A 22,934-nucleotide genomic window follows, 5' to 3' on the forward strand; every position below is an offset into this window, starting at 1 on the left:
GGTTGGTAGAGAACAACCACCCAGGGAGGTACTACCATCCTGTGGTGGTAGGTTGGTAGAGAACAACCACCCAGGGAGGTACTACCATCCTGTGGTGGAAGGTTGGTAGAGAACAACCACCCAGGGAGGTACTACCATCCTGTGGTGGAAGGTTGGCAGACAACAACCACCCAGGGAGGTACTACAATCCTGTGGTAGTAGGTTGGTAGACAACAACCACCCAGGGAGGTACTACCATCCTGTGGTGGTAGGTTGGTAGAGAACAACCACCCAGGGAGGTACTACCATCCTGTGGTGGAAGGTTGGTACAGAACAACCACCCAGGGAGGTACTACCATCCTGTGGTGGTAGGTTGGTAGAGAACAACCACCCAGGGAGGTACTACCATCCTGTGGTGGTAGGTTGGTACAGAACAACCACCCAGGGAGGTACTACCATCCTGTGGTGGTAGGTTGGTAGAGAACAACCACCCAGGGAGGTTCTACTGTCCTGTGGTGGAAGGTTGGTACAGAACAACCACCCAGGGAGGTACTACCATCCTGTGGTGGAAGGTTGGTAGAGAACAACCACCCAGGGAGGTACTACCATCCTGTGGTGGAAGGTTGGTAGAGAACAACCACCCAGGGAGGTACTACCATCCTGTGCTGGAAGGTTGGTAGAGAACAACCACCCAGGGAGGTACTACCATCCTGTGGTGGTAGGTTGGTACAGAACAACCACCCAGGGAGGTACTACCATCCTGTGGTGGAAGGTTGGTAGAGAACAACCACCCAGGGAGGTACTACCATCCTGTGGTGGAAGGTTGGTAGAGAACAACCACCCAGGGAGGTACTACCATCCTGTGGTGGAAGGTTGGTACAGAACAACCACCCAGGGAGGTACTAGCATCCTGTGGTGGAAGGTTGGTAGAACAACCACCCAGGGAGGTACTACCATCCTGTGGTGGAAGGTTGGTACAGAACAACCACCCAGGATGGTACAGAACAACCACCCAGGGAGGTACTACCATCCTGTGGTGGAAGGTTGGTAGAGAACAACCACCCAGGGAGGTACTACCATCCTGTGGTGGAAGGTTGGTACAGAACAACCACCCAGGGAGGTACTACCATCCTGTGGTGGTAGGTTGGTACAGAACAACCACCCAGGGAGGTACTACCATCCTGTGGTGGTAGGTTGGTACAGAACAACCACCCAGGGAGGTACTACCATCCTGTGGTGGTAGGTTGGTAGACAACAACCACCCAGGGAGGTACTACCGTCCTGTGGTGGAAGGTTGGTACAGAACAACCACCCAGGGAGGTACTACCATCCTGTGGTGGAAGGTTGGTATAGAACAACCACCCAGGGAGGTACTACCATCCTATGGTGGAAGGTTGGTAGACAACAACCAACCAGGGAGGTACTACCATCCTGTGGTGGAAGGTTGGTAGAGAACAACCACCCAGGGAGGTACTACCATCCTGTGCTGGAAGGTTGGTAGAGAACAACCACCCAGGGAGGTACTACCATCCTGTGGTGGAAGGTTGGTACAGAACAACCACCCAGGTTGGTACAGAACAACCACCCAGGGAGGTACTACCATCCTGTGGTGGAAGGTTGGTAGAGAACAACCACCCAGGGAGGTACTACCATCCTGTGGTGGAAGGTTGGTAGAGAACAACCACCCAGGGAGGTACTACCATCCTGTGGTGGAAGGTTGGTACAGAACAACCACCCAGGGAGGTACTACCATCCTGTGGTGGAAGGTTGGTAGAACAACCACCCAGGGAGGTACTACCATCCTGTGGTGGAAGGTTGGTACAGAACAACCACCCAGGATGGTACAGAACAACCACCCAGGGAGGTACTACCATCCTGTGGTGGAAGGTTGGTAGAGAACAACCACCCAGGGAGGTACTACCATCCTGTGGTGGAAGGTTGGTACAGAACAACCACCCAGGGAGGTACTACCATCCTGTGGTGGTAGGTTGGTACAGAACAACCACCCAGGGAGGTACTACCATCCTGTGGTGGTAGGTTGGTACAGAACAACCACCCAGGGAGGTACTACCATCCTGTGGTGGTAGGTTGGTAGAGAACAACCACCCAGGGAGGTACTACCGTCCTGTGGTGGAAGGTTGGTACAGAACAACCACCCAGGGAGGTACTACCATCCTGTGGTGGAAGGTTGGTACAGAACAACCACCCAGGGAGGTACTACCATCCTGTGGTGGAAGGTTGGTACAGAACAACCACCCAGGTTGGTACAGAACAACCACCCAGGGAGGTACTACCATCCTGTGGTGGAAGGTTGGTAGAGAACAACCACCCAGGGAGGTACTACCATCCTGTGGTGGAAGGTTGGTACAAAACAACCACCCAGGTTGGTACAGAACAACCACCCAGGGAGGTACTACCATCCTGTGGTGGTAGGTTGGTATAGAACAACCACCCAGGGAGGTACTACCATCCTGTGGTGGAAGGTTGGTAGACAACAACCACCCAGGGAATTACTACCATCCTGTGGTGGAAGGTTGGTAGACAACAACCACCCAGGGAGGTACTACCATCCTGTGGTGGAAGGTTGGTACAGAACAACCACCCAGGTAGGTACTACCATCCTGTGGTGGAAGGTTGGTACAGAACAACCACCCAGGGAGGTACTACAATCCTGTGGTGGAAGGTTGGTTGAGAACAACCACCCAGGGAGGTAATACCATCCTGTGGTGGAAGGTTGGTACAGAACAACCACCCAGGGAGGTACTACCATCCTGTGGTGGAAGGTTGGTACAGAACAACCACCCAGGGAGGTACTACCATCCTGTGGTGGAAGGTTGGTAGAGAACAACCACCCAGGGAGGTACTACCATCCTGTGGGTACAGAACAACCACCCAGGGAGGTACTACCATCCTGTGGTGGAAGGTTGGTACAGAACAACCACCCAGGGAGGTACTACTGTCCTGTGGTGGTAGGTTGGTAGAGAACAACCACCCAGGGAGGTACTACCATCCTGTGGTGGAAGGTTGGTACAGAACAACCACCCAGGGAGGTACTACCATCCTGTGGTGGTAGGTTGGTAGAGAACAACCACCCAGGGAGGTACTACCATCCTGTGGTGGAAGGTTGGTACAGAACAACCACCCAGGGAGGTACTACCATCCTGTGGTGGAAGGTTGGTACAGAACAACCACCCAGGGAGGTACTACCATCCTGTGGTGGAAGGTTGGTACAGAACAACCACCCAGGGAGGTACTACTGTCCTGTGGTGGTAGGTTGGTAGAGAACAACCACCCAGGGAGGTACTACCATCCTGTGGTGGTAGGTTGGTAGAGAACAACCACCCAGGGAGGTACTACCATCCTGTGGTGGAAGGTTGGTACAGAACAACCACCCAGGGAGGTACTACCATCCTGTGGTGGTAGGTTGGTAGGGAACAACCACCCATGGAGGTACTACCATCCTGTGGTGGAAGGTTGGTAGAGAACAACCACCCAGGGAGGTTCTACTGTCCTGTGGTGGAAGGTTGGTAGAGAACAACCACCCAGGGAGGTACTACTGTCCTGTGGTGGAAGGTTGGTAGAGAACAACCACCCAGGGAGGTACTACCATCCTATGGTGGAAGGTTGGTACAGAATAACCACCCAGGGAGGTACTTCCATCCTGTGGTGGTAGGTTGGTAGAGAACAACCACCCAGGGAGGTACTACCATCCTGTGGTGGAAGGTTGGTACAGAACAACCACCCAGGGAGGTACTACCATCCTGTGGTGGTAGGTTGGTAGAGAACAACCACCCAGGGAGGTACTACCATCCTGTGGTGGAAGGTTGGTACAGAACAACCACCCAGGGAGGTACTACCATCCTGTGGTGGTAGGTTGGTAGAGAACAACCACCCAGGGAGGTACTACCATCCTGTGGTGGAAGGTTGGTAGAGAACAACCACCCAGGGAGGTACTACTGTCCTGTGGTGGAAGGTTGGTAGACAACAACCTCCCAGGGAGGTACTACTGTCCTGTGGTGGAAGGTTGGTAGAGAACAACCACCCAGGGAGGTACTACCATCCTGTGGTGGAAGGTTGGTACAGAACAACCACCCAGGGAGCTACTACCATCCTGTGGTGGTAGGTTGGTAGAGAACAACCACCCAGGGAGGTACTACCATCCTGTGGTGGAAGGTTGGTAGAGAACAACCACCCAGGGAGGTACTACTGTCCTGTGGTGGAAGGTTGGTAGAGAACAACCTCCCAGGGAGGTACTACCATCCTGTGTTGGAAGGTTGGTACAGAACAACCACCCAGGGAGGTACTACCATCCTGTGGTGGAAGGTTGGTAGAGAACAACGACCCAGGGAGGTACTACCATCCTGTGGTGGAAGGTTGGTAGAGAACAACCACCCAGGGAGGTACTACCATCCTGTGGTGGAAGGTTGGTACAGAACAACCACCCAGGGAGGTACTACCATCCTGTGGTGGTAGGTTGGTAGAGAACAACCACCCAGGGAGGTACTACCATCCTGTGGTGGTAGGTTGGTAGAGAACAACCACCCAGGGAGGTACTACCATCCTGTGGTGGAAGGTTGGTAGAGAACAACCTCCCAGGGAGGTACTACCATCCTGTGGTGGAAGGTTGGTACAGAACAACCACCCAGGGAGGTACTACCATCCTGTGGTGGAAGGTTGGTACAGAACAACCACCCAGGGAGGTACTACCATCCTGTGGTGGAAGGTTGGTAGAGAACAACCACCCAGGGAGGTAATACCATCCTGTGGTGGTAGGTTGGTAGAGAACAACCACCCAGGGAGGTACTACCGTCCTGTGGTGGAAGGTTGGTAGAGAACAACCACCCAGGGAGGTACTACCATCCTGTGGTGGAAGGTTGGTAGAGAACAACCACCCAGGGAGGTACTACCATCCTGTGGTGGAAGGTTGGTACAGAACAACCACCCAGGGAGGTACTACCATCCTGTGGTGGAAGGTTGGTAGAGAACAACCACCCAGGGAGGTACTACCGTCCTGTGGTGGAAGGTTGGTAGAGAACAACCACCCAGGGAGGTACTACCGTCCTGTGGTGGAAGGTTGGTAGAGAACAACCACCCAGGGAGGTACTACCATCCTGTGGTGGAAGGTTGGTACAGAACAACCACCCAGGGAGGTACTACCATCCTGTGGTGGAAGGTTGGTAGAGAACAACCACCCAGAAAGGTACTACCGTCCTGTGGTGGAAGGTTGGTAGAGAACAACCACCCAGGGAGGTACTACCGTCCTGTGGTGGAAGGTTGGTAGAGAACAACCACCCAGGGAGGTACTACCATCCTGTGGTGGAAGGTTGGTACAGAACAACCACCCAGGGAGGTACTACCATCCTGCCAAGTGAGTGTAATTGCTGTACATGATGGTATGATTGCTGGTGCTTTTTTTGTATCATAAACATGCAAGATTTCATGTTCGTCTTGTTTCTGCTACTTACACTTATCACACTTCACATACATGTACGAGCATGTACATACACACCCCTATGGGTTTTCTTCTATTTTCTTACTAGTTCTTGTTCTTGTTTATTACCTCCTATATCCATGGGGAAGTGGAACAGAATTCCTCCTCCGTAAGTCATGAGTGTCGTAAGATGCGACTAAAATGCCGGGAGCAAGTGGCTAGTAACCCCTTCTGCTGCATATACTATTACTAAATTTAAAAGGAGACACTTTCCTTTCTCTTTTTTACGTGACCCTCCCTCGGGTTATGTGACCCTCGGGGAATGTGACCCTCTCTCGGGGAATGTGACCCTCCCTCGGGAAATGTGACCCTCCCTCGGGGAATGTGACCCTCCCTCGGGGAATGTGACCCTCCCTCGGGAAATGTGACTCTCCCTCGGGGAATGTGACCCTCGCTCGGGGAATGTGACCCTCCATCGGGGAATGTGACCCTCCCTCGGGGAATGTGACCCTCCCTCGGGAAATGTGACCCTCCCTCGGGGAATGTGACCCTCCCTCGGGGAATGTGACCCTCCCTCGGGGAATGTGACCCTCCCTCGGGGAATGTGACCCTCCCTCGGGGAATGTGACCCTCCCTCGGGGAATGTGACCCTCCCTCGGGGAATGTGACCCTCCCTCGGGGAATGTGACCCTTCCTCGGGGGATGTGACCCTCCCTCGGGGGATGTGACCCTCCCTCGGGGGATGTGACGCTCCCTCGGGGAATGTGACCCTCCCTCAGGGAATGTGACCCTCCCTCGTGGAATGTGACCATCCCTCGTGGAATGTGACCCTTCCTCTGGGAATGTGACCCTCCCTCGGGGAATGTGACCCTCCCTCGGGGAATGTGACCCTCCCTCGGGGAATGTGACCCTCCCTCGGGGAATGTGACTCTCGCTCGGGGAATGTGACCCTCCCTCGGGGAATGTGACTCTCCCTCTGGGAATGTGACCCTCCCTCGGGGAATGTGACTCTCCCTCGGGGAATGTGACCCTCGGGGTAGTTCTATAAAGTCTACCGTCATCGGCAAGTTTTTGGGATTTGTAAGACTATATTGATTAAAAAATGTTCTGGAAATTATGCTTAGAAAACTGAGATACTATGTGTCTAAACTGAGATACTATGTGTCTAAACTGAGATACTATGTGTCTAAACTGAGATACTATGTGTCTAAACTGAGATACTATGTGTCTAAACTCAGATACTATGTGTCTAAACTCAGATACTATGTGTCTAAACTGAGATACTATGTGTCTAAACTGAGATACTATGTGTCTAAACTGAGATACTATGTGTCTAAACTGAGATACTATGTGTCTAAACTGAGATACTATGTGTCTAAACTGAGATACTATGTGTCTAAACTCAGATACTATGTGTCTAAACTGAGATACTATGTGTCTAAGCTGAGATACTATGTGTCTAAACTGAGATACTATGTGTCTAAACTGAGATACTATGTGTCTAAACTGAGATACTATGTGTCTAAACTCAGATACTATGTGTCTAAACTCAGATACTATGTGTCTAAACTGAGATACTATGTGTCTAAACTGAGATACTATGTGTCTAAACTGAGATACTATGTGTCTAAACTGAGATACTATGTGTCTAAACTGAGATACTATGTGTCTAAACTGAGATACTAATTGTCTAAACTGAGATACTAATTGTCTAAACTGAGATACTATGTGTCTAAACTGAGATACTATGTGTCTAAACTGAGATACTATGTGTCTAAACTGAGATACTATGTGTCTAAACTGAGATACTAATTGTCTAAACTGAGATACTAATTGTCTAAACTGAGATACTAATTATCTAAACTGAGATACTGTGTGTCTAAACTGAGATACTGTGTGTCTAAACTGAAATACTGTGTGTCTAAACTGAGATACTGTGTGTCTAAACTGAGATACTGTGTGTCTTAACTGAGATACTGTGTATCTAAACTGAGATACTGTGTATAAACTGGGATACTATGTGTCTAAACTGAGATACGATGTGTCTAAACTGAGATACGATGTGTCTAAACTGAGATACTAATTGTCTAAACTGAGATACTAATTGTCTAAACTGAGATACTGTGTGTCTAAACTCAGATTCTATGTGTCTAAACTGAGATAATATGTGTCTAAACTCAGATACTATGTGTCTAAACTCAGATACTATGTGTCTAAACTGAGATACTATGTGTCTAAACTGAGATACTATGTGTCTAAACTGAGATACTATGTGTCTAAACTGAGATACTATGTGTCTAAACTGAGATACTAATTGTCTAAACTGAGATACTATGTGTCTAAACTGAGATACTGTGTGTCTAAACTGAGATACTATGTGTCTAAACTGAGATACTATGTGTCTAAACTGAGATACTATGTGTCTAAACTGAGATACTATGTGTCTAAACTGAGATACCATGTGTCTAAACTGAGATACCATGTGTCTAAACTGAGATACTATATGTCTAAACTGAGATACTATGTGTCTAAACTGAGATACTATGTGTCTAAACTGAGATACCATGTGTCTAAACTGAGATACCATGTGTCTAAACTGAGATACCATGTGTCTAAACTGAGATACTATGTGTCTAAACTGAGATACTGTGTGTCTAAACTGAGATACTATGTGTCTAAACTGAGATACTATGTGTCTAAACTGAGATACTGTGTGTCTAAACTGAGATACTATGTGTCTAAACTGAGATACTGTGTGTCTAAACTGAGATACTGTGTGTCTAAACTGAGATACTATGTGTCTAAACTGAGATACTATGTGTCTAAACTGAGATACTATGTGTCTAAACTGAGATACTGTGTGTCTAAACTGAGATACTATGTGTCTAAACTTCAGTTTTTTTGCTTAATAAATGTATAAACATTACGTAAAACATCAATTATTAAATAAATATATAAAACAGTGATCACTGTCTACTTCAATCTTTATGGTGCAGTTATTGTGGTGCTGTCATTGTGGTGCAGTTATTGTGGTGCTGTCATTGTGGTGCAGTTATTGTGGTGCTGTCATTGTGGTGGTGTCATTGTGGTGCTGTCATTGTGGTGCTGTCATCGTAGTGCAGTTATTGTGTTGCTGTCATTGTGGTGCTGTCATTGTGGTGCAGTCATTGTGGTGCTGCAATTGTCGTGCTGTCATTGTGGTGCTGTCATTGTGGTGCTGTCATTGTGGTGCAGTTATCGTCGTGCTGTCATTGTTGTGCTGTCATTGTGGTGCTGTCATTGTGGTGCTGTCATTGTGGTGCAGTCATTGTGGTGCAGTCATTGTGGTGCTGTCATTGTGGTGCAGTTTTTGTGGTGCTGTCATTGTGGTGCTGCCACTGTGGTGCTGTCATTGTGGTGCTGCCATTGTTGTGCTGTCATTGTGGTGCAGTTATTGTGGTGCTGTCATTGTGGTGCTGTCATTTTGGTGCTGTCATTGTGGTGCTGTCTTTGTGGTGCAGTTATTTTGGTGCTGGCTTTGTGGTGCTGTCATTGTGGTGCTGTCATTGAGGTGCTGTCATTGTGATGCAGTTATTGTGGTGCTGTCATTGTGATGCTGTCATTGTGGTGCTGTCATTGTGGTGCTGTCATTGTTTTGCAGTCATTGTGGTGCTCTCATTGTTTTGCAGTCATTGTGGTGCTGTTATTGTGGTACTGTCATTGTGGTGCTGTCATTGTGGAGCAGTCATTGTGGTACTGTCATTGTTTTGCAGTCATTGTGGTGCTGTCATTGTGGTACTGTCATTATGGTGCTGTCATTGTTTTGCAGTCATTGTGGTGCTGTCATTGTGGTACTGTCATTGTGGTACTGTCATTGTGGTGCTGTCATTGTTTTGCAGTCATTGTGGTGCTGTCATTGTGGTGCTGTCATTGTGGTAGTGTCATTGTTTTGCAGTCATTGTGGTGCTGGCATTGTGGTGCTGTCATTGTGGTGCTGTCATTGTGGTGCTGTCATTGTTTTGCAGTCATTGTGGTGCTGTCATTGTGGTGCTCTCATTGTTTTGCAGTCATTGTGGTGCTGTCATTGTGGTACTGTCATTGTGGTGCTGTCATTGTTTTGCAGTCATTGTGGTGCTGTCATTGTGGTGCTGTCATTGTGGTGCTGTCATTGTGGTGCAGTCATTGTGGTGCTGTCATTGTTTTGCAGTCATTGTGGTGCTGTCATTGTGGTACTGTCATTGTGGTGCTGTCATTGTGGTGCTGTCATTGTGGTGCAGTCATTGTGGTACTGTCATTGTTTTGCAGTCATTGTGGTGCTGTCATTGTGGTACTGTCATTATGGTGCTGTCATTGTGGTGCTGTCATTGTTTTGCAGTCATTGTGGTGCTGTCATTGTGGTACTGTCATTGTTTTGCAGTCATTGTGGTGCTGCCATTGTGGTGCTGTCATTGTGGTGCAGTTATTGTGGTGCAGTTATTGTGGTGCAGTTATTGTGGTGCAGTTATTGTGGTGCAGTTATTGTGGTGCTGTCATTGTGGTGCAGTTATTGTGGTGCAGTTATTGTGGTGCTGTCATTGTTGTGCTGTCATTGTGGTGCTGTCATTGTGGTGCTGTCATTGTGGTGCAGTTATTGTGGTGCTGTCATTGTGATGCTGTCATTGTGGTGCTGTCATTGTGGTGCTGTCATTGTGGTGCTGTCATTGTGGTGCAGTTATTGTGGTGCTGTCATTGTGGTGCTGTCACTGTGGTGCTGTCATTGTGGTGCTGTCATTGTGGTGCTGTCATTGTGGTGCAGTTATTGTGGTGCTGTCATTATGGTGCTGTCATTTTGGTGCTGTCATTTTGGTGCTGTCATTCTGGTGCTGTCCTTGTGGTGCTTTCCTTGTGGTGCAGTTATTGTGGTGCTGGCTTTGTGGTGCTGTCATTTTGGTGCTGTCATTGTTTTGCAGTTATTGTGGTGCTGTCATTTTGGTGCTGTCATTGTGGTGCTGTCATTGTGGTACTGTCATTGTGGTGCTGTCATTGTGGTGCTGTCATTGTGGTGCTGTCATTGTTTTGCAGTCATTGTGGTGCTGTCATTTTGGTGCTGTCATTGTGGTGCTGTCATTGTGGTACTGTCATTGTGGTGCTGTCATTGTGGTGCTGTCATTGTGGTGCTGTCATTGTGGTGCAGTCATTGTGGTACTGTCATTGTTTTGCAGTCATTGTGGTGCTGTCATTGTGGTACTGTCATTATGGTGCTGTCATTGTGGTGCTGTCATTGTGGTGCAGTTATAGTGGTGCAGTTATTGTGGTGCAGTTATTGTGGTGCAGTATTGTGGTGCAGTTATTGTGGTGCTGTCATTGTGGTGCAGTTATTGTGGTGCAGTTATTGTGGTGCTGTCATTGTGGTGCTGTCATTGTGGTGCTGTCATTGTGGTGCAGTTATTGTGGTGCTGTCATTGTGGTGCTGTCATTGTGGTGCTGTCATTGTGGTGCAGTTATTGTCGTGCTGTCATTGTGGTGCTGTCATTGTGGTGCTGTCATTGTGGTGCTGTCATTGTGGTGCAGTTATTGTGGTGCTGTCATTGTGCTGTCATTGTGGTGCAGTCATTGTGGTGCTGTCATTGTTTTGCAGTCATTGTGGTGCTGTCATTATGGTGCTGTCATTGTTTTGCAGTCATTGTGGTGCAGTCATTGTGGTACTCTCATTGTTTTGCAGTCATTGTGGTGCTGTCATTGTTTTGCAGTCATTGTGGTGCAGTCATTGTGGTGCTGTCATTGTGGTGCTGTCATTGTGGTGCTGTCATTGTTTTGCAGTCATTGTGGTGCTGTCATTGTGGTGCTGTCATTGTGGTGCTTTCATTGTTTTGCAGTCATTGTGGTGCTGTCATTGTGGTACTGTCATTGTTTTGCAGTCATTGTGGCGCTGTCATTGTGGTGCTGTCATTGTGGTGCTTACATTGTTTTGCAGTCATTGTGGTGCTGTCATTGTGGTGCTGTCATTGCGGTGCTCTAATTGTGGTGCTGTCATTTTGGTGCAGCCATTGTGGGGCTGTCATTGTGGTGCTGTCACTGTGGTGCAGCCATTGTGGTGCAATCATTGTGGTGCTGTTATTGTGGTGCTATCATTGTGGTGCAACTATTGTGGGGCTGTCATTGTGGTGCAATCATTGTGGTGCTGTCTTCGTGGTGCTGTCATTGTGGTGCAGCACTTGTGGGGGCTGTCATTGTGGTGCAGTCATTGTGGTGCAGTCATTTTGATGCAGTCATTGTGGTGTACTCATTGTGGTGCAGACATTGCAGTGCAGTCATTGTGATGCAGTCATTGTGGTGCAGTCATTGTGGTGCAGTCATTGTGGTGTAGTCATTGTGGTGTAGTCATTGTGGTGCAGTCATTGTGGTGTAGTCATTGTGGTGTAGTCATTGTGGTGCAGTCATTGTGGTGCAGTCATTGTGGTGCAGTCATTGTAGTGTAGTCATTGTGGTGCAGTCATTGTGGTGCAGCCATTGTGGTGCAGTCATTGTGGTGCAGTCATTGTAGTGTAGTCATTGTGGTGCAGTCATTGTGGTGCAGCCATTGTGGTGCAGTCATTGTGGTGCAGTCATTGTTGTGCAGTCATTGTAGTGTAGTCATTGTGGTGCAGTCATTGTGGTGCAGCCATTGTGGTGCAGTCATTGTGGTGCAGCCATCGTGGTGCAGCCATTGTGGTGCAGTCATTGTGGTGCAGTCATTGTGGTGCAGCCATTGTGGTGCAGTCATTGTAGTGTAGTCATTGTGGTGCAGTCATTGTGGTGCAGTCATTGTGGTGCTGTTATAGTTATTTAACGTCTACCCTCTGTTTTTGCTAAATATTCCATTTTCAGCTGTGCTTAATTAACATTCTACATGCTTTTGTTACTTAATAAACTAATCACTGTAACTACTGTTACTAAAGTATCCAGATGTTTCACAAATAATCATCCTAAGAGAGGAAACCTATGAGAATGTTTCAGTCAGTCCAGGACCACTGTCAAGGAATGGTTAAGTTGCTGGTACACTCACGTTACATACCGAGTGTGCATGGTTTGATACCCGGCATGGATGATACACTGATGTTTACTTACACCTGCTGTGTGTTCTCCTAGCAGTAAGTGGGTACCTTGGTATTAATCGACTGTTGTGGGTCTCATCCTGGGGAGGGTAGAATATCTTAGAAAAAGCTGGGCCTTGAAATGCGTTTAAGGTAGGATAAGATAACATTTTTGTTCGAATTTTATTCCCGGAGGGTAATCTACCTGGCATAACCCAAGAAAGTCAGTGAGTCAGAGAGTGACTCTTATTTCCAATGTTGTCCTCAATGTTATCCCCCAGGATGTTACCCAACACCAGTCAATGTAGTTCCCCAGGATGCCACCCAACACCAGTCAATGTTGTCCCCCAGGATGCCACCCAACACCAGTCAATGTTGTCCCAAGGATGCCACCCAACACCAGTCGACTAACCCAGGATGTGTGTATTTCATCTAACACTTGCTGGTGTACACCACTATTCCGGATTTCCAGTCTTAAATATAAATACTTCTTTAAATTTCATATTGAGCCCCTTAAATACTTCTCGGTAGTTTCGTGTGAACTCTCCTTCTTCCTTCCTCAGCTTGATTACCTGGCCCTTGACTGTTATTTTCGTCCTGGTGTGGCTATACAACAGCATCGGGTCAGACTTGGCTTTCGATGCTTTGTCGTGTCCGTATTTCTCCTGGGCCTCCCTCCTTGTCTGCGTATATTCGTTTCCAACTCATTGAGTAATCTTTTTATTTTCTTGGGTCCTTTATCTTCTGTAGTTTTTCCATTTTCTAGGGCACTTTTTTTTTTTGCCTCTGCACCTTTGGGTGAACAAAGGATTCGTTCTGGTCTTCCCATTATTTCTGTTGTCCTTGGAAAGGATCTTCTCCACTGCTTCCTTGCATTTTATTGTTATGTAGTCCATCATTTTGTTTACTGATTTTCCCACCAATTCTCTTTCTAACTAAACCTCATGCAGGAAATTCCTCATGCCTGTGTAGTCCTCCCTTTTGTAGTTAGGCTTCTCCCATCCTACTCCTGATTCCCTCTGCATTTGTAACTATGTATTCGAGGCTTAGAACCACGTGATCACTAGCCCAGAGGGGTCTTTCATATGTGATGTCCTCAATAACTGCACTACTCAATGTAAATACTAGTGCCAGTCTTGCTGGGTCGTCCTCCCCCTCTCTCCCTGGTAGTGTTCCTTACATGTTGATGCATGAGGTTTTCCAGTACCGCCTCCATCGTCTTGACAATCCATGTTTATTGTCCCCAATGTGGTTCCAGGTTTTCAAAGTCTATCTCCATGTGATTGAAATCATCCACAATCAGTAGCTTTGCCCTACCCACATGGTCTCTTCTGGTGCATTCATCCAGTGTGTCAACTATTGCTCTGTTACCCTCATATTCTTGCCTTGGCCTCCTGCTATTCTGTGGTGGGTTATACATCGCTGCAATCACCACCTTGGGATTTCCAGTTTCAGTTGTTTTTATTAAGTAGCCCCTTGCTTATTCTCTCTCTCCTACCTCCAGTTCTTCAAAATCCCATTCAACTGTCATGAGCAGTGCCACTCCTCCACCCCTTCTGTTCCCTCTGTCCTTCTTGAGGATATGATATCCAGTTGGAAAGATTCCCTCTATTATCACTCCTGAGAGCTTGGTTTCTGTGAGAACCACGATGCCTGGTGATGCTTCTGTGATTCTTTGGTGCCACGACTCACAATTATTCGTTATTCCATCAGCGTTGGTGTTCCATACCTTCAGTTTCCTCACCAGCACTGTATTGTAGAGAGTTTGTGGGGACTAGGGAAGTGGGGGACCTGGCAATGTGCCAAGAGATTCTACAGCGCTGTGTAAGGTGGTGGCTCCGGGTGTGGAGTGTAGTTTGTGTTGGGATGTTATGTTTGGTTGCAGGATTCTGAGGGTGGTTCTGTGGGTGTTTTCACTTGTTGCTCCTCTCGTGTATGTGTATGTGCTCATCTATTTGTTCAACTATTTGTGGTTGTAAGGATCGAGTCATAGCTCCTAGCCCCACATCTTCACTGATCGCTACTAGTTAATCACTCTCCCTGCTTCATGAGCTTTATCATATGTAATCTTAAAACTATGTATGGTTGCTGCTTCCAGTACGTCACTAGTCAGACTCTTCCACATCTTGACAACTCTATGACTAAAGAAATACTTCCTAACATCTCTTTGACTCATCTGAATCTTCAACTTCCAACTGTGACCCCTTGTTTCTGAGTCCAATCTCTGGAACATCCTGTCTTTATCCACCTTTTCAATTCCTCTCAGTATTTTGTATGATGTTATCATGTCTCATGTAGCCCTCCTGTCCTCCAGCGTCGTCAGGCCGACTTTCCTTAACCTTTCATCATGGGACATTCCCCTTAGCTCTGGAACTAGTCTTGTTGCAAACCTTTGCACTTTCTCTAGATTCCTTACCTGGTTGGCTAGGTGTGGGTTTCAAACTGGTGCTGCATATGTACTCACCTGACTGTGCTCGCCTAATTGTGGTTGCAAGGGTAAATTCATAGCTCCTGGTCCCGCTTCTTCACTGGTCGGTACTAAGTCACTATTCCTGCTCCATGAGCTTTATCATACCTCTTCTTTAAGCTATGTATGGATCCCGCCTTCAATACTCAACTTCCCAGAGTATTCCACATCCTAACAACTCTAAGTGAAGTAATAATTCCTAACATCCCTGTGACTCATCTGAGTCTTCAACTTTCAATTGCGACCTCTTGTTGCTGTGTGCCATCTCTGGAACATCCTGTCTCTGTCCACCTTGTCGATTCTTAGCATTTTATATGTCGTTATCATGTCTCCTCTGTCCCTCCTGTCATCCAGGCTCATCAGGTTGAATTCCCTTAACCTCTCCTCGTTGGACATGCTCATTAGTTCAGGCACTAGTCTCGTTCCAGACTTTTGAATTTTATCTAGTTTTGTGCCATGATTGGCTAAGGTATGAGTTCAAACTGGAGGGTCATACTCTAGGACGGGTCTGAAGTACACAGTGTACAAGGTCAGAAAGGACTCCTTACTGAGATGTGTATGTGTGTGTTTGTGTGTGTGAGTGTGTGTGTGTGCATGTTTGTTTGGCCATGGTGGCCCGTGGCCTGGTGGCAAATGCTCTTTCTTCACACGATGAGTCCAGGTTCGATCCCCGGCAAAGGGTAGAAACAGTGGGTGTGCTTCCTTACACCTGTCGTCCATGTCCATGTGAGTCGCATCCTGGGACAACACTGACCTAATTTGCCCGAAATGCTCTGCATAACAAGCAGTTTTCTATACAGTAGTATGTTACTGATGTTAGCTAGGCCTCTATACCATGTACATGTACTTGTAGAAATACGGATATTATATATTATCATTACTTGGCCCTGTAAAACAGACTTACATTTGTTTTTATAGACGTTTCACTTTAATCAACATTACACCATGACATGTATAATATACATCATCCTACTACTGCTATTTAAACTTAATATCAACACTAAACATCGATCTTAAAATAAATTTCCATGCAACAGTAGAATATAAGTGATCAGAGAGATATTACCTGTCGCCAGACATGTGTCTTCTCCAAGCGATCCATGTAATCAGCCATTTTGTCTTTGAATTCATCAGCTGACAAAAACCACTCCAGTCGCATCAGAATGACCACCAGTCCACCTATAACAGAAAAGTTATGAGTATTGAGAGAAATTATACTGCCTTAGAAGTAGTGAACGTGTTGAGTTTCACGGTGGTAATCTGTTTGCATCATAATGAAAGCAGAGAGAGAAGATATGCTGAGAATTGATGAATAGAAACTAGTGAACATCATATCGGGCGGTGAACGGCAATTATGGTAAGGAATCCAAGAGGATTTGTTTTTATTTTATTTCGTCATACATCAGCTGTCTCCCACCAAGGCAGGGAGTCCCGAGAAAGAAAAACTTTCATCATTCACTCCATCACTGTCTTGCCAGAGGCACTCATAAACTAGAGTTATAAAACATTAACACTCCTTCTTAAGAGTGCAGACACTGTATTTCCCATCTCCAGGAATCAAGTCCAGCATCCCGGTTTCCTTGAATCCCTTCATATATGTTACCTTGCTCACACTCCAACAGCACATCAAGTCTTAAGAACCATTTGTCTCCATTCACTCCTATCTAACACGTTCACACATGCTGGAAGTCCAAGCTCCTGGCACACAAAACCTCCTTTACCCCCTCCCTCCAACTTTTCTTAGGCCGGCCCCTATCCTGCCATCCCAGATTTATACACTCTCTGAGTCAAAGTCATTCAGTTTGGTTCCATCCTATTTTCATGACCGAACCACCTCAACAACCCTACTGAGCCCTCTGGATAATAGTTTTGGTAATCAAGCACCTACTTCTAATTTCCAAACTACGAATTCTATGCATCATATTCACACCACACATTGCCCTCAGACATGACATCTCCACTGCCTCCAGCCTTATTCCTGTTGCAACATTCACCAGCCATGTTGCACACCCATATGAGAGCATTGGTATAACTATACTCTCATATAATTCCCCTTTGTTTCCATGGACTTACCTCTTTTCCATCATTAATTCCATGATTCACCTCATCTTTCATAGACCCATTTGCTGACACGTCCACTCCTAAATATCTGAATGCATTCACCTCCTCCATCAACATACTCTTTCCTATATTGATTTCTAATTTTCTTCTTTTACAGACCCTACCAAACTCATCAACCAACCTCTGCAATTTCTCATCAGAATCTCCCAAAAGCACAGTGTGATCAGCAAAGAGCAACTGTAACGTCTCCCACTTTGTGTTACATACTTTATCTTTCAACCGTACACCTCTTGCCAACACCAGAGTATTCACTTCTCTTACATCTATAAATATTTTGAACAACCATGGTGACGTCACACATCCTTATTTAAGGCCTACTTTTACTGGGAAATAATATCCCTTTCTCCTACATAATCTAACCTGAGCCTCACTATCCTCGTAAATCTATTCACCGCTTTCAATAACCTACCTCCCATTCCATACACCTGCAACATCTGCCACACTGCCCTCCTATCCACCTTACCATACGCCTTTTCCAAATCCATAAATGCCACAAAAACTTCTTTACCCTAATCTAAATACAGTTCACCTATATGTTTCACTATAAACACTTGGTCTACACACCCCCTACCTTTCCTAAACTTCTTTGTCATCTACTATCCTGCTCTCCATCTTACTCTTAATTCCTGAAATTAAGATGAAAAATATAGAGATACTTATTCAGCAGAAGTTTGTGGTTACAGGAAAGTGGGTGTAGGAGGGAAGAAGAGCGATTGGTGGAATGATGATGTAAAGAGAGTAGTAATAGAGGAAAAAGTTAGCGTACGAGAAGTTTTTACAAAGTAGATGTGATGCAAGAAGTGAAGAGTATGTGGAGATAAAAAGAAAGGTTAAGAGAGTGGTTATTGCAACTCAGGAATCCAAATGGCCTGTTATCGTGGGTGTAAAGGGAGCAAAATAAACACAGACTTATATTATCCTTCACCAATTTAGAACAGCAATATGTACACTATGTACAGTGATAAGTATAGTGCACTCCACGGTAAGCAAGGCAGAAATAGAAGCCACAAGATAGCAGACCGTGCTTCAACCAGCTCTAGAATGGGAATGACAAGGGCAGACAGGAGAGTGGTACCCACATAACCTCTGCAATTGTCAAAACCATCTTATTGGCTAGAACCTGGTCTCTAGTTGAACGACGGGGCCCCATCATCAACTCTTAGCAACCTGGTTCGCTGGTTATGGGAGATAGCCTGTAAATGAGGGTGTGTACATGCGCCGAATAAAGGTTACTTACTCTTTGCATGCCACACCCCCACCCTGAGAAGGTTCAGGATTAGGCTGCCACCTCCCAGTGGTAACCGTGCTGCCATGGCACAAAATAATGGGACCGCCTTTCCTCTCCACCATCCAACTCTTAGAGCTCAGCTTTTCTCGTGACCAAAAGCCAAACCCTAAACTTAGAGTGAGACAGCAGTCAGTCAGGCTAGCATAGGTCCAAGATACAGGCGGACGGTAGCCCGCATCCCCTCACTAAAAAAAAGCCCCACACCAGGGGATTAAAAAAAAAAGAGCTTACAAGGGGTTACCACAAGTAACCTAACATCCTAACCTAAGTAAAAAAAATAATTAAACTCTAGATAAAGAGTCTGCCAACACATTTTCTTTGCCGGCAATATATTTAATTCTGAGTGAGTATGGTTGCAGTCTTAGCGTCCAGCGCATGAGCCTTGTGTTGTGGTTCTTCATGGCTTGGAGATATACTAGTGGATTGTGATCACTGTAGACTGTGACCACCTGCTATGTCTGGCCCACATAAACATCGAAATGCTCCAAAGCCAGTACCAGCGCGAGGGCTTCTTTTTCAATGGTAGAGTAAGCCCTCTGATGTGGCTGGAACTTGGCTGAAAAGTATGCTACAGGCTGCAACTCTCATTCTCGTTTTGTAATAGTACTGCCCCAACCCCAGACTCGCAAGCATCAACCTGTAATGAGAAAGGTTTAGAGAAGTCTGGACACAATATTCTTTTTGCTTTGTCAAAAGAAGTTTGACAATCTGGGGTCCAATTAAAGGGAACTTTGTGACTGGTAAGAGAGGTAAGAGGGGCTACAATATCTGAGAAATACTTACAGAACCTTCTGTAAAATCCTGTCAATCCTAGGAAACGCTGAAGAGATTTCCTCTCATGAGGAACTGGATAATCTTTAATAGCAAGAACTTTAGCAAGTTCAGGAGCAACTTTACCACTACCTACTTCATGGCCTAGAAAAGTAATAGTGGCCTGGCCAAAGGAAGATTTAGATAAATTAACTGTTAAATGGGAACTCTGAAAGGTCTCAAAAACAGCCTCAAGTCTAAGTAGGTGTTGATCCCAAGTATCAGACACCACAACAATATCATCCAGGTATGCTGCCGTGCCTTCAAGTCCTTTAATAGCCTGATGGATAAGTTTCTGGAATGAAGAGGGGGAATTATTCATTCCGAAGGGGGTAACTGTGTATTGATAATGACCTCCTGGAATTACGAAGGCAGAGATTTCCTTCGCCTTATCTGTCAAAGGTACCTGATAGTAACCTTTAAGGAGATCTAACTTGGGCACAAAAGTAGCCTTACCCACAAAGTCAATTACGTCATCCAGACGAGGAAGAGGGTAAGCATCTGTAATTGTGACCTCGTTCACTTTACGGTAGTCTGTACACATACGAAACCCTCCATCAGCCTTCTTAACAAGGATGCACGGTGAAGCCCATGGACTAGATGACTCCTCCACTAAACCATGCTTTAACAAAAATTCTACTTCCTGCTGAAGTAGCCTTTGCTTTTCAGGATTAGCTCTGTAGGGGGAGAGTTTACTTGGTTTAGAGTTTCCCACATCTACATCATGATAACCTAACGTACATTTTTTCGACACATCCGAAAAAAATATTAGGATATGACTGTAGAAGCTCAGTTAAATTTGTTGCTTGCGTTTCAGATAGTCCCTCCATTAAAGGGCTAGGATCCTTGAGGAGGACAGAATTTGAAAGTTTAATATTAATTTCAGAGATAGAGTGCAAAGAATCAGAGTCGTCCTCAGAGGTAGAGGACAGAGTCATTACTGGGACTTTATCTGGTGTATGGAAATATTTTAATTGATTAATGTGGTAAGTTTTAGTTTTTGAGGTCTTATCAATGGGAGATACCACATAATTTGCATCAGATAATCTACTTACAATCTGCATAGGTCCCGTAAGTCTAGCTTTCAAGGTGTGGCCAGGTATAGGTTCCTGCACCAACACCTTGTCTCCTGGATGGAAGGAGCGGAATTGTGCACTTCTGTCATACCTCTGTTTCATCTTACTTTGAGCTGTCTTTAGGCTAGCCTTGGCTAACTTACGTGCCACCTGCAACCTTGAAGACGGGTTGTAGAGTGCTGAGCTAACGTCTTCTCCCATCCATCCTTCTTTGAGCACCCGAAGAGGACCTCGTACATTGTGCCCAAAGATCAGCTCAAATGGACTATACCCTGTAGACTCTTGCACCGTCTCTCGTACTGAGAACAGCAACAAAGGTAGTGATTCATCCCAGTCTGTAGGAAAGTGCATGCAAAAAGTTCTCATCATAGTTTTTAACGTCTGATGGAATCTTTCCAAGGCGCCTTGGGACTGAGGATGATAGGCAGTGGATAAGTTGTGGATTATCCCTAGCCTAGTTAATGCTTCCCTAAATGCTTTGGCAGTGAAGTTAGTGCCTTGATCACTTTGAATAGTTTTAGGAATGCCAAAACAAGAAATAAATTTGGTTAAAGCTTTGAGAATAGCTTTAGTATTAATACTACGCATGGGAATTGCTTCAGGATATCTGGTTACTTTATCCATAATCGTAAATAAATATTGATTTCCAGACTTTGACCTAGGTAGTGGACCTACACAATCTATAATTAAATCTGCAAAAGGTTCTCCAGTGATTAGTATAGTGCACTCCACGGTAAGCAAGGCAGAAATAGAAGCCACAAGATAGCATACCGTGCTTCAACCAGCTCTAGAATGGGAATGACAAGGGCAGACAGGAGAGCGGTACCCACATAACCTCTGCGATTGCCAAAACCATCTTCTTATTGGCTAGAACCTGATCACTAGTTGAACGACGGGGCCCCATCAACTCTTAGCAACCTGGATCGCTGGTTGGGGGAGATAGCCCGTAAATGAGGGTGTGTACATGCGCCGAATAAAGGTTATGTACTCTTTGCATGCCACATTGGTGAAGGAACGTAAAAAGAGAGAGCAAATGAAAGAGTGGGTGAGATGTTATCAACAAATTTTGTTGAAAATTTGAAAAAGTTTTGGAGTGAGAATAATAAAATGTGAAAGACTAGGGAATGAATGAATTTGACAGTTAAAAATAGGAGGAGAGTTGTTAGATGGAAAGTTAGAGGTATCAGGAAAATGGAGGGAATATTGTGATGAAGGTAGTAGGTTGGTAGACAGCAACCACCCAGGGAAGTACTACCGTCCTGCCAGATGACTGTGAAACAGAAATCTGTAACTGTTTTGCATGATGGTAGGATTGCTGGTTTCTTTTTCTGTCTCATAAACACGCTAGATAACAGGGATATCTTGCTACTCCTACTTACACTTTGGTCACACTTCACAGACACTCACATGCATATATATATATATATATATATATATATATATATATATATATATATATATATATATATATATATATATATATATACATACATCTAGGTTTTTATCCTTTTTCTAAATAGCTCTTGTTCTTCTTTATTTCTTTTATTGTCCATGGGGAAGTGGAAAAGAATCTTTCCTCCGTAAGCCATGCGTGTCGTATGAGGCGACTAAAATGCCGGGAGCAATGGGCTAGTAACCCCTTCTCCTGTAGACATTTACTAAAAAAGAGAAGAGGAAAAACTTTATAAAACTGGGATGCTTGAATGTGCGTGGATGTAGTGCGGATGACAAGAAACAGATGATTGCTGATGTTATGAATGAAAAGAAGTTGGATGTCCTGGCCCAAAGCGAAACAAAGCTGAAGGGGGTAGGGGAGTTTCGGTGGGGGTAAATAAATGGGATTAAATCTGGAGTATATGAGAGAGTTAGAGCAAAGGAAGGGGTAGCAGTAATGTTGAACGATCAGTTATGGAAGGAGAAAAGAGAATATGAATGTGTAAATTCAAGAATTATGTGGATTAAAGTAAAGGTTGGATGAGAAAAGTGGGTCATAATAAGCGTGTATGCACCTGGAGAAGAGAGGAATGTAGAGGAGAGAGAGAGATTTTGGGAGATGTTAAGTGAACGTATAGGAGCCTTTGAACCAAGTGAGAGAGTAATTGTGGTAGGGGACCTGAATGCTAAAGTAGGAGAAACTTTTAGAGAGGGTGTGGTATGTAAGTTTGGGGTGCCAGGTGTAAATGATAATGGGAGCCCTTTGATTGAACTTTGTATAGAAAGGGGTTTAGTTATAGGTAATACATATTTTAAGAAAAAGAGGATAAATAAGTATACAAGATATGATGTAGGGCGAAATGACAGTAGTTTGTTGGATTATGTATTGGTAGATAAAAGACTGTTGAGTAGACTTCAGGATGTACATGTTTATAGAGGGGCCACAGATATATCAGATCACTTTCTAGTTGTAGGTACACTGAGAATAAAAGGTAGATGGGATACAAGGAGAATAGAAGAATCAGGGAAGAGAGAGGTGAAGGTTTATAAACTAAAAGAGGAGGCAGTTACGGTAAGGTATAAACAGCTATTGGAGGATAGATGGGCTAATGAGAGCACAGGCAATGGGGTCAAAGAGGTATGGGGTAGGTTTAAAAGTGTAGTGTTGGAGTGTTCAGAAGAAGTTTGTGGTTACAGGAAAGTGGGAGAAAAAATTAGCATATGAGAAGTTTTTACAAAGTAGAAGTGACACAAGGAGGGAAGAGTTTATGGAGAAATAGAGAGAGGTTAAGAGAGT

The 22,934-nt window shown here is 45.4% G+C and overlaps 1 protein-coding gene across 1 annotated transcript in view; it reads right to left on the minus strand.

Moving 5' to 3' along the window:
- Positions 1 to 22,934, minus strand: part of LOC128698416 (methyltransferase-like protein 27) — a 251,857-nt gene that overhangs the window by 26,823 nt on the left and 202,100 nt on the right. Inside the window, exon 6 of the mRNA XM_070096760.1 lies at positions 15,975 to 16,087. Coding sequence (XP_069952861.1) covers positions 15,975 to 16,087 — 113 coding nt within the window. The remainder of the gene's footprint in view (positions 1 to 15,974; positions 16,088 to 22,934) is intronic.

Source organism: Cherax quadricarinatus, chromosome 54, assembly GCF_038502225.1.
Source record: "Cherax quadricarinatus isolate ZL_2023a chromosome 54, ASM3850222v1, whole genome shotgun sequence".
In the NCBI taxonomy this organism is placed as follows: domain Eukaryota; kingdom Metazoa; phylum Arthropoda; class Malacostraca; order Decapoda; family Parastacidae; genus Cherax; species Cherax quadricarinatus.